The 14,144-nt window shown below is 40.0% G+C and overlaps 1 protein-coding gene across 4 annotated transcripts in view; it reads right to left on the reverse strand.

The window, feature by feature from the left end:
* jarid2b (jumonji, AT rich interactive domain 2b) overlaps positions 1-14,144 on the reverse strand; it is a 171,785-nt gene that overhangs the window by 24,653 nt on the left and 132,988 nt on the right. For 2 of the 4 annotated variants that reach the window (XM_036565981.1, XM_036565985.1), the window contains 3 exons: positions 14,017-14,040; positions 10,861-11,028; positions 3,436-3,626 (listed from right to left, as the gene is read on the reverse strand). In XM_036565981.1, coding sequence (XP_036421874.1) covers positions 3,436-3,626; positions 10,861-11,028; positions 14,017-14,040 — 383 coding nt within the window. The remainder of the gene's footprint in view (positions 1-3,435; positions 3,627-10,860; positions 11,029-14,016; positions 14,041-14,144) is intronic. The other 2 variants (XM_036565982.1, XM_036565984.1) reach the window with 1 other exon arrangement.

Genomic DNA, 14,144 nt, shown 5'->3' on the forward strand with positions numbered 1-14,144 from the left:
ATCTATCTATTGTGTCACACACAAATACACATGCACACACACACATACACATATACATATACAGTTATATATATATATATATATATATATATATATAACTGCTGTCAGAACAAAACCTCATATTTCCATTTTTGCTGTTTTTTGAAAATGCCTGTTGTGCTTTACATTGTGTGTAAATTTCATGATGAATGGGCCAAAAGAAACAGCCTAAAATGCCTTGGAAAAAACTTCTGGTTCCATTGACTTACATTAAAAGTAAAGTAAGTTTTTTCCTTTTCCTGCAAAGTTAACATTTTTGAGACACAAGGTTTTGTTCCGACAACAGGTATATATTCGTATGTGTGTGTGTGTGTGTGTGTGTGTGTGTACATGTCTCTTTGTCCATCTATCTATCCTTTTATCCTTTACATTGTGTGAATATTTCATGATGAATGGAACACAATGTTTCTGTTTCAGAATTTTTAAAGAGGTGTTAAGTGCACTTTTATCTTCTGCTATGAAGTTTCCATTCCAGAGATGTTATGAGCCTGCAGCAGTGTGTGTGCTTGCAATGCTGATCCTACTCAGCAGAAAGAGTGTCCGCTTTCTCGCTCTGTCAGCAGTGATACAAATGCTGCATGTGCAGTGATTGACTCAGACACTAGGGGGCTCAATGACTCCATTACTGTAAATCTCCTGAGGCTTCACGCACGTGAGAGGAAAAACCTCTCCGCCTGTGATTGTTTAGTCTGCTGGAGGAGGCGGAGCGAGAGAGTGAGAGAGAAAGAGAGACAGAAGCCGCTCTGCCTGTCACCAGTCTGTGCCCAACGGAGCAAAGCACCCACTCTGCCACTCCAGCCGAGAGAGAAAGAGAGAGAGAGAGAGACAGACAGACAGACAAAGAGAGAGAGAGTGGTCTGGAGCAATGTAGGGTGGGAAACCGAGAGAGGAAATTTGAAAGACGAGGGAGAAAAAAGGCTAAGCAGAAACAAAGATAGAGAAACATAAAGAAACAGAAGGAAAGATGTGAGAATAAACAGGCTGAACATTTCGGTCAATGAAAAGGACATAAGAAGGGGGGGGGCAAAGAAAACAGTGAGATGGGGAGTGACAAAAAAAGTGGAAAGAAAGAGAGGAAAAAAGACGGAGGGAGAAAATGACAGGGAAAAGAAAAAGACAGAAAAAAGGGAAAGAGTGGGAGAGAAAGAGAGGGAGAGAAAGAGGGAGAGAGAAACAGAGAAAGAGAGAGATGTTTAGCTTGTCTGTCTCTCTGAAGTGGGTTTAGCTGCATATGTGTGTGTGTGTGTGTGTGTGTGTGTGTCTAGATGACATCATGTGTTGCTATAGACCAGCTGCAGGATGGCAGGAAGATTTAACACAGAACATCTGCACATCTGCAGCTTATAGGACGAACACAGTGCGCGCACACACACACACACACACACACACACACAAAAACACATACACACACACACACACACAAACACATCTAACTTAACCCTCTCAGTGCTGTCTTATTTAAGACATCACTCTCAGTCACCTTGCTGCAGTGTACAGTGCTGAATCTATGCCCCTCTCCTGTGTTTATGAGTTTATTAAGTCATGCTCAGCAGTGATGATCTCAGCATTCTGGAGTTAGATGTGGAGAAGACCGTATGGTTGGAAGTGGATGAACACAGCTTGTTTTAAGCATGAACGCAGCTGAGATAATGATATAGGATTGAATAAATACAGTAACTACAGATATCCAAATCTGAACGTGGCCACAATCATCAACCAGCTCATTAACACTGAGGACTTAAATACCAATGATGATTGTTATTATTACTCACATGTACAAAGCAAGAGATGCAAGGATTTTTTGTGTTTTTTGGTGTTGTATGTGTTCTGGTCGACTAGTAATTCAGTCTCCTGCTGCATGTTTTTTTATGTTTTGCTTTTGTTGTATTTAGTTTTTTGCAGTTTATCCCTCTGAGTGAAATCTGAATTCCTTCCACCTGCAAATTTAACGTCACCCCACAAAAACAGCAGTTCTGGTGCCACCAATGGTTTGAGCATGATAGCCTACGTTTAGATGCTCATCTTAAGTAAAGTGCTTCAAGAAAAATAACTTTTTTTAAAGCTTCAGAAAAAAATCGAAAGAAAAAATGATCAATATCTGTATAATAGCCAATAATCAAGGTTTCTATATCAGCATCGGCACTCGTACCATAAAAGAAAAATTAGTACTGTGCCATCTCTAGTTAACGCTCTCATTACTGGTCTCACAAACACACATGCTTTTCAAACTGACAAACTGCTTACAACAGACACAAATGAGAGATAATGAAAGAGAGAGAGACTGAAAGAGAGAGAGAGAGACATAGAGCCAGAATAAAAGGTTGCTAAGTTGGACGATCTCGGCTTTGCTGTGCTCTGATCAGTGAGGTTTAGCGTTGGTTTAATTAAGCGCTTTGTAGCAGTTAGAGTCGGCAGGCTGCAGTCGGATCATGTGGAGGCCATACTGGGCCTTGATGTTCATTCTCAGAGGAGAGGAAGAGGAAGGAGCCGCCTCCAGCGCTTGCTTCTGATTAGCTGATGTCACAGCGTGCTGTCTGAGTCAGAGAAGACTGATGCTTCCTCTCTCTCACTTCAATTCAATTCAATTCAATTCAAGATAGCTGTGCTGGCAGGACTGTACTGACTACAACGTTGCCAAAAAGCTTAAAAACTGTTCACAGCTGAACATTTTCAGTAGACGTAACACCTGCAAATTGCATTAAAACACCACAAACGATAACAGCAATAATAATAATAATAATTAGTGATGCACTGATTCAATATACTGGATCAGCGTTGGCACTGATAATTAACCTTACTGAACACGCTGGATATCAGTCAGACCTTACTGACTGAAATTGTTTTGTTAGTTGTTGCTATAACATTGTAACAGTACAATTTCCTTCTAGAACATTTTAATATGCAATTTTCCTCAAACCTAAAAGGAATGGTGGTATATGTCTCTACAATGGTTTATTAACCTTTATGTACTTTGCTACTATAAAACACAAATGCTTAATCAGAACATTGGGCTGTTAATCAGAGATGTTTCATACAGTAAAGATGCAGCATTAATTTCGTCTCATTAGATTTTTTTGCCAACTTTCCCAGATGACATGATCTCACTCAGTTGCTGTTTGATGCAAAAAAAAAATTATAGCAGAATATTTTGTATTTTCATGTCATTAATTCATCTTCATTTATTAATGGTTAGTTGTGTTCTATGAGTAATGACCTCGACTTGAAATGTATAATTAAAAAAAAAAACATAGGCCTGTTCTCAACACTGCATGCACTTAACACCTAAAAAAGGCCGGGCTTTAGCAACACGCCCCCAAACAGATCAACAAGTTGGCGAGGAGGGCAATTCGCTTCTCTGTATTGCAACTGCATTATGAGTTTGAGATAAAGTCCTACCTGCTTGCGTAGTTCCTCTGCGGCTCCTCTGAGGCCGTGGCCATTGGCAGTGTGGTTTCTGGTTGTGGTGCACTGGCTCTGCTCTCTCCGAGCCTCTGCCCTCTCCGAGCGTTCCTTCACCAACAGCTCCCTGCTCTTCGGCCTGGGCGTGCTCTCCCTCTCCTTCATCAGCTTAGTGTGGCCGTTGAACACTGCAGGGAGACAAGACCAGCAAAAGGTCATTATCTGACACCTTCCATCCAGATGAACAGATGTATAAACAAAATTTAGGCTGATGGCTGCTGCTACTGTTTTTAGCCTTGCTATGTACCAACCCAACTCCGACAAAATACAGAAAGTATGTGAAACGCTGATAAAAACAGAAAGCAGTGGTAAGTAAATTCACGTTGACCTGTATTTAAACAAAATCAGTACAAAGACAAGATATTTGACTTTGTGTTTTTTGTAGATGTACGCTCATTCTAAAATTGATACCAGCAACATTCATTCGTTAAATGTTCAGAAGACATTTTAAAAGAGGTGACATAAACATGCTTGGCTATAAAAGGGGAATCCAGGAAAGTCCTTTATGAGCAAAGATGGGTCAAGGCTCGCCACTTTGCCAAAAAATGCATCATCAAATAGACTGACTGTGTAAGAACAACATTCTGCAGCAAGTTTTTGCAAGGATTTTAGGCATTTTTCTTTCTAGAGTGCATAATATCATCAAAAGATTCAAGGAACTCTGAGAAATTTCTGTGCATATAGGGCAGAACCACAACTTAACGCCTATGATCTTCGACCTCTCAGATAGCACTGCATTAAAAACCAGCAGGTTTCTGTGATGGATATCACTGCATGGGCTTGGGAATACTTTCACAAACTGCTGTCAATAAAAATTGTTGCTGCATCCACAGACGCAGGATAAGACTGTACTACGCACACTGATGAACAATATCCAGAAACACCGCCGACTTCTCTGGGCTCAAGCTTAACTGAAATGGACTGATGCACAGTGAGAATGTGTACTGAGGTCAAACTTTCAGACTGTTTATGGAATGGACAACATGTTCTCTGGACCAAAGAAGAAAAAGACCACCCAGATTGCTACCAGCGTAAAGTTTAAAAGCTAGCATCTGTCATGGTATGAGGGTACATTCATTAGTGGGTAGCTCTCACAACTGTGGAAGGCACCTTTATTGCTGAAAGATATAAACAGATTTTGGAGCAGCATTCTTTTTTTTTTTTTTTAGTGAAGTCTCTGCTTATTTCAACATGACAAAGCCAAGAAACCTTCTGCATGTGTTACAATATGGCTGCAAAATCAGAGTGCAGGTGCTGGACTGGCCTGCCTGTTTCCTTTTAAAAGTGTGTGATGCATTATGAAGTGCAAAATATGACAACAACGACCCAGGTTGCACAACTGAACACTTGTATGACCGAAGAATGGCAAAAAATCACGCTTTCAAAACTGGATCAGTTGGACTCTTCAGTGCACCATTATAAATAAGACCCTGTCCCAACGTTTTTTGGAACATGTCAAGGCACGGCATCATATTTGGAATTAGCACATTTTTACAAAAAACAAAGCGCATGAGGTAAAACTGCACTGGTTTCAAACAGAATTTACTAATCACTGCTTTCTGTATTTATCAGCCTGTCCAAACTTTTGGAACCAGGTTTGTACTTCTATCCATGTATGTAGACAGCAGTGTGTCATACAGTGTCAGAAGCTTAACAACTGTACACTGTTTGAGGCAAGTGAGTAATGATTCAGTACAGTGCTAACTGGTGTGGTATAAGCTACCGTATCAAAACTAAAGAAGCAAATTCAGACACTAGACATAACTAATTAACTACATTTAAAGATTTTTTTCAACTAAACAGGAGAGAAGCTGAATAGTATGCCTAATTCCATTTTACTCTCTAGTTCTAAAAAAAAGATAAATGGTGAAAACTGAATGTTCCTCTGCTTCCTGAAAAGCTCTCAAGTGATGCTCTTAGTCACATACATTTTGAGAGCAGATAGTACCAGATTAGCTGCACTATATATGAGAGTACAAGTAGTGCAGGTTCCTTTCCATGTTCTGGAATACTATGAATACATCATCTGTTGATTAAGATACAATTCAGGTATCATAACAGCATCACTCTCACAACAAAACCTTTTATGTCCATTTTTGTCATTTACCATTTTTTTTTTTTTTTACATAATTTGAAAACACCAGCTGTCAAAACATCACCAGCCAAAACATCATGATAAACATCCAATAGAAATGCTCCAAAATACAAAGAAAATGTTTTTTTATATTAACTGAAAAGTTACCATTTTTGAGATGCAATGTTTTTGTCTGACACTGACGATATGCGTACTACCATGCACTTAGGACAAGTACAACCATCAGCACCAAGCTTAAACTCTAAGGGTCTGTATTTGGTTCCACACTTCTCACTCTCATAACTACATAAATTCCATATTAGTTTAATGGTAGTTACTAAGTAATAAATCTTATGGTTCATAACTGAATAACAGGCCTGCAGTTTCAGGGTTAACTCCAGCCAAACTGGCCCCAGTGCACAACACTTCACTACATATCTGCACAGCTCTCTGCTGTCATGGCCAGAGCCGCTCTTAAATCAGGCCCCTGAACGACGCTAATTAACACATATTCAGCCTGCTTGCTTTATTTATGATAGGCTGACTTTATTTTTACTGGGTTTTAATACCAACAGACCTGACTGTGTGGGAAAAAGCCCAAACGTGAGCTCTGTTTAACTGCAGAGCTTGTCTGGAGCAGCTACTGCGGCCTGAACTCAATAAAAGGTGTTTAATTTAGAAATGTAAACACACCGCTAGGTTACTGAGGTACAGTGTATGAAAGCTGAGCACTGTGGTTTCTCTCACTCAGAGACACAGAGAGAGAGAGAGAGAGAGAGAGGAAGAGAGAGACACACACACACACACGAGTTCTGCCTGTGTGTCATATTAAAGTGTCAGGTTTGACATGGGCCAGCACATACAAGGGCTCGACTCTGACTCCACAGCGGGAGAAACAAGGGAGGAGAAGAGGGGAGGAGGTGAACTGGGGAAAAAAAGGATACAGAGAGAGAAGCAGGAAAGGACAGACAGATAAAGGACAGAGAGAGAAGATGGAACGGGTACAGAGAGAAGGAAAGGACACAGAGAGTATGGAAACAATGAAGGAAAGGACAGAGAGAAGGAGGAAAGCACACAGAACGAAAGAACAGACAGAGAAGAAGGGAGCAAATGAGCAAAGATGGAATGGATAGAAGTAGAGGATAGAGAGAGAGAGGATAGTGAGAAGGAAAGAGCAGAGAGAAGAAGGAAATGACAGAAGAGGGAAAGGACAAAGGAAAGGATAGAGAGAGAAGAAGGAAAGGATGAAGGAAAGGACCGAGAGAAGGAGGAAAGCATATAGAAGGAAAAAAACAGACAGAGAAGAAGGAAACGAAAAAGCAAAGATGGAAAGGACAGAGAGAGAAGGAGAGGACAGAGAGAAGAAAGAAAGGACGAAGGAAAGGATAGTGAGAGAAGGAAAGGATAGCAAGACGGAAAGGACAGAGAGAAGAAGCAAATGACAGAGAGAGAAGAAGGAAATGATGAAAGAAAGGACGGAGAGAGAAGAAAGAAAGGATGAAGGAAAGAACAGAGAGAAAAAGTAAAGGCATGTTGATTTTTGGCTTAAGCATCGATCCTATCGAGTGTGATTCCTGGTGATGCCACAGCCATCCGTAACCACGAATCCGGGAGACCATAACTGTCCCCTCGCTGTCTGAGTAGGTAAGATGGACCCCCCCTCTCCCCCCATCAGGTCTGTTAGCTGACTTAACAGAATTAGCAGTGAGCATTCTTCTTCAAACACGCTGAGTTGATGATGCTTTAGTGGCAGTTTGAACAAGATGTGTTGGAGCTTCATGTCTCAGAGGAAGCTTGAGCTAACCTTCACCCTCCCGCCCGGGTAGCATTGTGTGATGGGGAGACCTGACTGACTGACCCCCACTGTGTAAGACTAGAGGGGGAACTCTAAACCTCAGAACACACAGGGATCAGGTGATCATCAGCGTGTTTGTGTGTGTCAGGCAGATAGAGATGAGGGAGACAGTTGAGTGAGAGCGAGAGACAGAGGAGAGAGAGAGACAGTGCAGGAAAACCTGTTTGAAAGCTGGTGCTCAGTGTGCCACCACAAACCTGCAGCACGCCAAAACTACTGATTTACCAATTTCGGTTACAGCACAGTCAGAACACAGCGAACTGATTCACAAAGACGAAAGACGGGAATCACCTAATGATCTAATTCTCTTATCTACCGCAGAGACACCTACGCACTCTGACGGTGACGGATGGGTGTGTGAGCGAGCATGTGTGATGTTACTAAGTGCGACAGAGTGAAGTGTGTGCCACTGATAACACACACACACACACAGAGAGCAATTACACAGAGCTGTCAGATCAGAACCTGCATTACCACTGACACACTGTTTTGTTTTTAACAAAACGATTCATTAACAAACACCTCCGACTCCTCACACACCGCCTTACAGCACACGCACATCCATTCATGTATACTGAGGAAGCAAAGCAAAGAAATGTGTGAGTGAAAGAGAGAAACAGAGAGAGAGGAAATAGAGCTAGAAACGTCCACGAATGCGAGTTGAGACTACTGTACACAGAGGAAGTCATACGTCAACAACGTCCCAAAACAAAGTAAACTTTATCTGAAATGGACTGATGCACAGCTGAAACGTGTACTGTGGTCTGACAAGTCAACCTTTGGAAATACTGGATGTCAAATTCTCTGGGCCAAAGAAGAAAAGGACCACCCAGACTGTTACCAGTGTAAAGTTCAAAATCCAGTCTGGTAAATCCAATCATGGTATGTGTGTCTATTAGTGGGTAACTTGCACATCTCTGAAGGCACTATTAACGTTGAAAGATACTCATTCAACTTATCGCTGCTGTCGGAACAAAACCTCGCATCTCCAAAATGGAAACTTTACAGGAGAAGGAAAAAACCTACTTTACTTTTAATGTAAGGCAATGGAACCAGACTTTCACAAGTAATTTTAGGCTGTTTCTTTTGGTCCAATCATCATGAAATTTACACAGAATGTAAAAGGCAACAGACATTTTCAAATTATGTCAGGCCCATGCTTGTGAGAAAATGGGACATACAGTGAATTGATTCAGGAAAGCATTTTTAGAGCAGCCAAAAACATTTATTGGGCCAAAAATATTTTTATAGGTTCAATATGTTCTATATAATGTTTTATGTACATAAATAGAGTTTTAGCATTAAACAGGTGAAGGCTAACATCTCGTTACATCAGCACAGCAAGATAATATATAGATACATAAATATATATGTATACCTATATATTTTGTTTTTCTGTGCTCTAATGATGGCTATTATTGTTTTCAGACAGAAAACTCTCCAGTTGCATTCAGACCAAAATTTCAATTTAAAGCTATATGGCTGGCATCAAATGTGAAATGAATATTTAAGAAAAAAGAATAATAATAATGTAAATAATAAAGAATAAAGTTAAACAAAGGTAAAATATTAAATATCATGTTTTTTTCAGAATGTACTAATTACTGCTTTTATCACCACATGACCTAAATTGTACAGAATTTAGATTTGATGAAAGAATAGCGTACCCAGAGACCCAGAGAGACTGAGAGAGAGAGAGAGTGAGAGAGAGAGAGAGAGAGAGAGAGGGAGAGAGGGAGCGAGAGAGAGAATGAACATGTGCTTGAGTGCATTTGTGTGGTGCTCAGGTGTAGAGTGTACAGCGGTGTGCGTGTGCGTGTGAGCTGACTGTATAAACACCTCGTTACCGCCTTTCTCACTGAGTGATAATTGGAGTGGAAGGATGGAAGCATTGTGTCACTCCCACATGAATTTCACTGCTCCTCCATGCAGAATACACACAGAACGTCTTTAGCGTCTAATCAGACGCCAGTCTCTTCTCCTTTGACGCACAGCATTACAACACGCCAAACTGTTTACATCAATATTTTAGTTCATCAGATTCATATGACTTAGTCCTATCAGAGCAAACTAACATTTCATCACTGTCATATCAAAACCTCTCTTTTTTTTTTGCATCATTTCAAAACAACAGCTGCCCTTTATGCTGTATTGATATTAACAGATAAACAGAAAAATCAGTGGGAAAATTACCTGGTTCAAAAACTACTTGGAAAAAGATCTCATTACATTAATGTACATTAAAGAGCACTTATCATGGAAATCAAATTCCCATACTTTTTCATTAAATAGTATAGATTTGCACAGTACGTAAACGGTTAAAGTTTCCAAATGTACAGCTCACTCTTCTCCAATAGGTCTGCAAATAAAAACTAAGCAGCCTGTTTTTGTCATGTCATGAAAACCTGTGCATTTACATATATCCACACACTCCGTCTACAGCTGTTGACAATAAAGCTACGAGGAGTGTTTAAGCCCTGACCTTTTGAATGAGGGACAATAAAAGGCTGCCAATCAGAACAGAGGTCATTTACATACAGTTGTATGCAAAAGTTTGGGCTCCCCTGGTCAAATGATGTTTCGTTGATTTTCTTCGCAAAAATTTGCGCAACTTCTACAGTGCGTATAAGGGTTAAACCCTATCATCAGGAAATCGCAAGTCTGATCCCTGGTGATTCTAGAGCCGTCTGTGGCCAGGAGCCCAAGACAGCACAACTGTGCTTGCTGTCTCTGGGTGGGTAGGATGGCCCCCCTCTCCCCCATCACTCAGTGCGATGCTGGTCAGCGCAGGAGTCTGTTGGCTGACTTAACAGAAACGGCGGATGGCGCATTAACCCAAGCGTGTTCAGCTGTCCAATGACTTTGTATTGATGGTGGTTTGAAAAGGTGTGGTGGCGCTTCACAGGTCTCGGAGGAAGCCTGTCCTAGCCTTCACCCTCCTAGTGCTGGTGGTAGAGTGTGACTGGGGGAGTCCTAACTAGTGGGTGGAATTGGGAAGTCAATTAGGATAAAATAAAATAAAATAAAATAAAATGAATTAATAAAATAAATAAATAAAAAAATTAAATAAGTAAGTAAATAAAAAAAAAATCTACAGAACGTCATTTGACCAGGGTGCCTCAACTTTTGCATACAACTGTACATCAGTCTTAAAACTGTTTAATTCTAAGTGATAAACAGGGGCTGGAAAATGGTGATGTAAAAATGAATTATGACTGTTTTGTGTACATAAAGCCACACAAATAAGTGGAATGAAATGAGCTTCTGTGATGACACGGTATATATAAAGTATATGTATATATGAGTAAAGGTAAAGTAGGCCTATACATGTACAGCACATCTATTTTTCGCGGATATGTAGAGCAGTGCACACAATGATATATATTTATATGGAGCTGAAAGGCTCTGCACATTCTCCGTGCTCTAGTCTTACCCTGTCCGTTCAGCTTGCCTGGAGGTTTTCCTTTACGGGGTGTAGACTGGCATGACGTCGATGCCACGCATGGTGGCTTTTGTTCCTCACATTCCTCATCATCCTCAAGCTCATCCTCATCCTGAGAACTGCCAAAATAAGCCATGCTACTGGGCAATGCCGGTGAGCCTGAGAGAGTGAGAAAGAGAGAAAGAGAAAGAGAGAGAGAGTAATTTCAGCACAAACTTTGCTGTTTAGCTGGTAGAGCCACAGATGAGGCCAAACCAAAGAGAAAAAGTTGAGACTAACCCACCCTTAGAAATCTAGAGGTATCATTATTTTCCTATGCATTAAATTTACCTATTTAGTTTTAATTACACAGTTATGTCATGAATTAAATCTACATTCATTAAACTTACATAAATGTACGTTTCCCAGATTTCCCTTTTTGTTTTCAATAACAATGACAAAACGTCAAAATGTAAAGTATGGTTTTTCTTTCTCCAAAGCAAACTGTACAGGTCAGAACTTCTTACAATAACACAAATGTTCAGAATAAGCAGGGCCTCAGGCTTTATCTCTTCTGTACCTTCATGGTATCAAGTGAATATATTCATAGTAAATGTGTAAAAAAAAATCCACAGCTAACAAACTTCTCATAAATGACCCCACAAACAACCGAAAAACAACAAAAAGCATTGTCATTTCAAACATATGCTTTCCATCACATCACGCTGACATAAATCACAGAGCAAATGGCTATTCATGACAAACAAAATAAGCAAATAAACCGTGGAACTGGAGCGCATTAAACACAGATGCAAATAAAACAATGCCGATCGAGTCGACTCGGCTGAGACTAATTCTCTCGTGCGCCGCTGCACATTTTGATAATGACCAGACAATAAAACAGGAGGCAGGATTTCAGGGCCGCTTCATATTAGCCCCAGTGTTCCTGACCTAACTGAATTACAGAGGGAATGAGACATTTCTCCCAGCATATGGACTGGCAGCTCTGGGATCTGCTCGGCTAATTGGAGAACAATGGATTAGCTAAAGGGAAGTGGCATGTTAAAGCAATGCTAGATCAGAGAGGAGGAAGGGAGAACGTGCCTATGTGAGTATAAAGGAAGACGGGGCGGTCTCAGTTTACTCTGGCTGCGGATGAAAGCTCTCACTGTCTGCTCAATACTAACAGTCTGCTCTATATGGATCACCTTTTAATGCGTCAGATGTGAAACATGAATTACAGTGAAATTCTCTAATCTCACAACCAACCAATGTATTTAGGTCTGATTCAGAACTATTTTAAAAATTCACAGAAAATACAAACTGGAGGAACATAAACACATCAATCTATAAAGTCTCTAAACATCTATTTAATAATGCCATTACAAAAAACTAAAACAATAAGCTAAATGAATAAATAAATAAATAAATAAATAAATAACGTGAGAATCTTTTTTTTTGGCCAAGAAAATGAGCACCTACTTTACTGAATATTCTACTATACCAACATAAAACGAACCACAAAAAACACCTCAGATTAATATAGGTCATATTAATCCCACACTTCAAACTAAACTGTAGAAATAACTCCAGGTTATAAGAATCCTGTTCTATAAAATGAGAAAAATATTAATGCCATGATACAAACCAAACGGTAAAAATAACTCCTACAAAACAATCCACAGAATATCTCCAGTTTATATTAATCCTGTACTATAAAAACAAACCACTAAACTAACCTCATCTTATACTAATGTCACGCTATAAAAAATCAACCATGCAAATAACCCAAGGTTATAACCAACCACAGAAATGGCATCAGGTCATACTAATTCTGTGCAAAAAAACAAATTGTAGAAATAACTACAGGTTATATTAATCCACTGCTATAAAACAAAGCATTGAAAAAAGGCAGGCTGTATTAATCCACTGCTATAAAACAAACCACAGAAAAAAAACTCAGGTTCATATTAATTAATCCCATGCAAACTGCTATGTCAGTGTGGAGGCACTCCCCAAGACTGGCCAGTATGTATTGTCCTACCTCATGATTATGCCTTCAAACATTAAAACACAAAAAATGGAAGAAACATGTTTTAAGCAGTGACGCTGACTTTTGGTTGTAAATTCTCAAGCTAATGATAAAGCAAATGAAAGACAGTCAGGTAAATGAAATTGTAACTACATTAAATGTTTGAACACTTGGGAGCAGGTGAACGTACTGTGTATATAATTGTTTTGGTGTAATGGCAGTGCAAAAATCAAATAGCCGTTCTCATCTCTGCAGTTTATACTGAGATTTCTTATCCGGGATGAATCAGTCCTAACATTACAGGCATCCTGTGGTAAAATAACATTACCCTACCTCCCCGTGTAAAACTAATCCTGTCCCAGTAGCACTTTGGGCCGTGTTCCTGAGGACACTCATGAATAAACAATAAGCAGGACATGTGAGGAGCTCTCCACACAGTTCATATGCATGGCTGCACTCCACTGATGGCTCCTGTGCTGATGGAGGGCGTGGCAGCACACATTCCGAAATCAGCAGCTCAAGAAAGTGGCCGTTTTCTGACCATGCCAGCACAAGACCTAGCAAGGTAAAACTTACTGAAAAATCTTACACGGCTGATGATAGAATACAGAATAAAGACCACACGGCCTGACAGCTAGTTTAGAACATCCATCTGCAGGTCAACGAGTGCACAAAGTCAGAGTGTGACCTTTAGGGTCAGAGCCAAGGCTGTAAGGTCAATGGTCACAGGTCGCAGAAAACAATAGGCCGACTATGAAGCTTAAGCACAGTCTAATATAATACAAGCTAAAGAGCTTCTGTATCACCACACATTACCACAGCTGCGGTAAGATGGAGGCAGTTTTAATGGCCGTTGTAATTACAGGCCTTTTTTCTCTTCAGCCAAGCCCAGTGTGTCTCCATCTGTATCACCCAAACATCCATTCTAAACCCACTCAAAAATTCCAGCTTTTGATGAAGCAGCTTAAAGTGTATATACACACTTTATTCTAATACGATTATCATTATAATGAGGCTGATACACACTGAACAATCTCAAATGTAACAAGTCCAGAGCACAAACACAATTTATGATAACTTTCTTTATAAAAAAATTAATAATTCAAGTAATTTAAAAGTGTGTAAGTGCAACTAACCTTCATTTTGCCACGCAGAAAAACCTGAAATTGAAGGTACAGTAAAGGCTGGGATTAGTTGGACATTAATCAGAGGGTGGATCATGTCACTGCACTAACAGCAAGCTTAATGGATTTATCTTTAGAAA

This window comes from Colossoma macropomum, unplaced genomic scaffold (assembly GCF_904425465.1).
Source record: "Colossoma macropomum unplaced genomic scaffold, Colossoma_macropomum, whole genome shotgun sequence".
Lineage (NCBI taxonomy): Eukaryota > Metazoa > Chordata > Actinopteri > Characiformes > Serrasalmidae > Colossoma > Colossoma macropomum.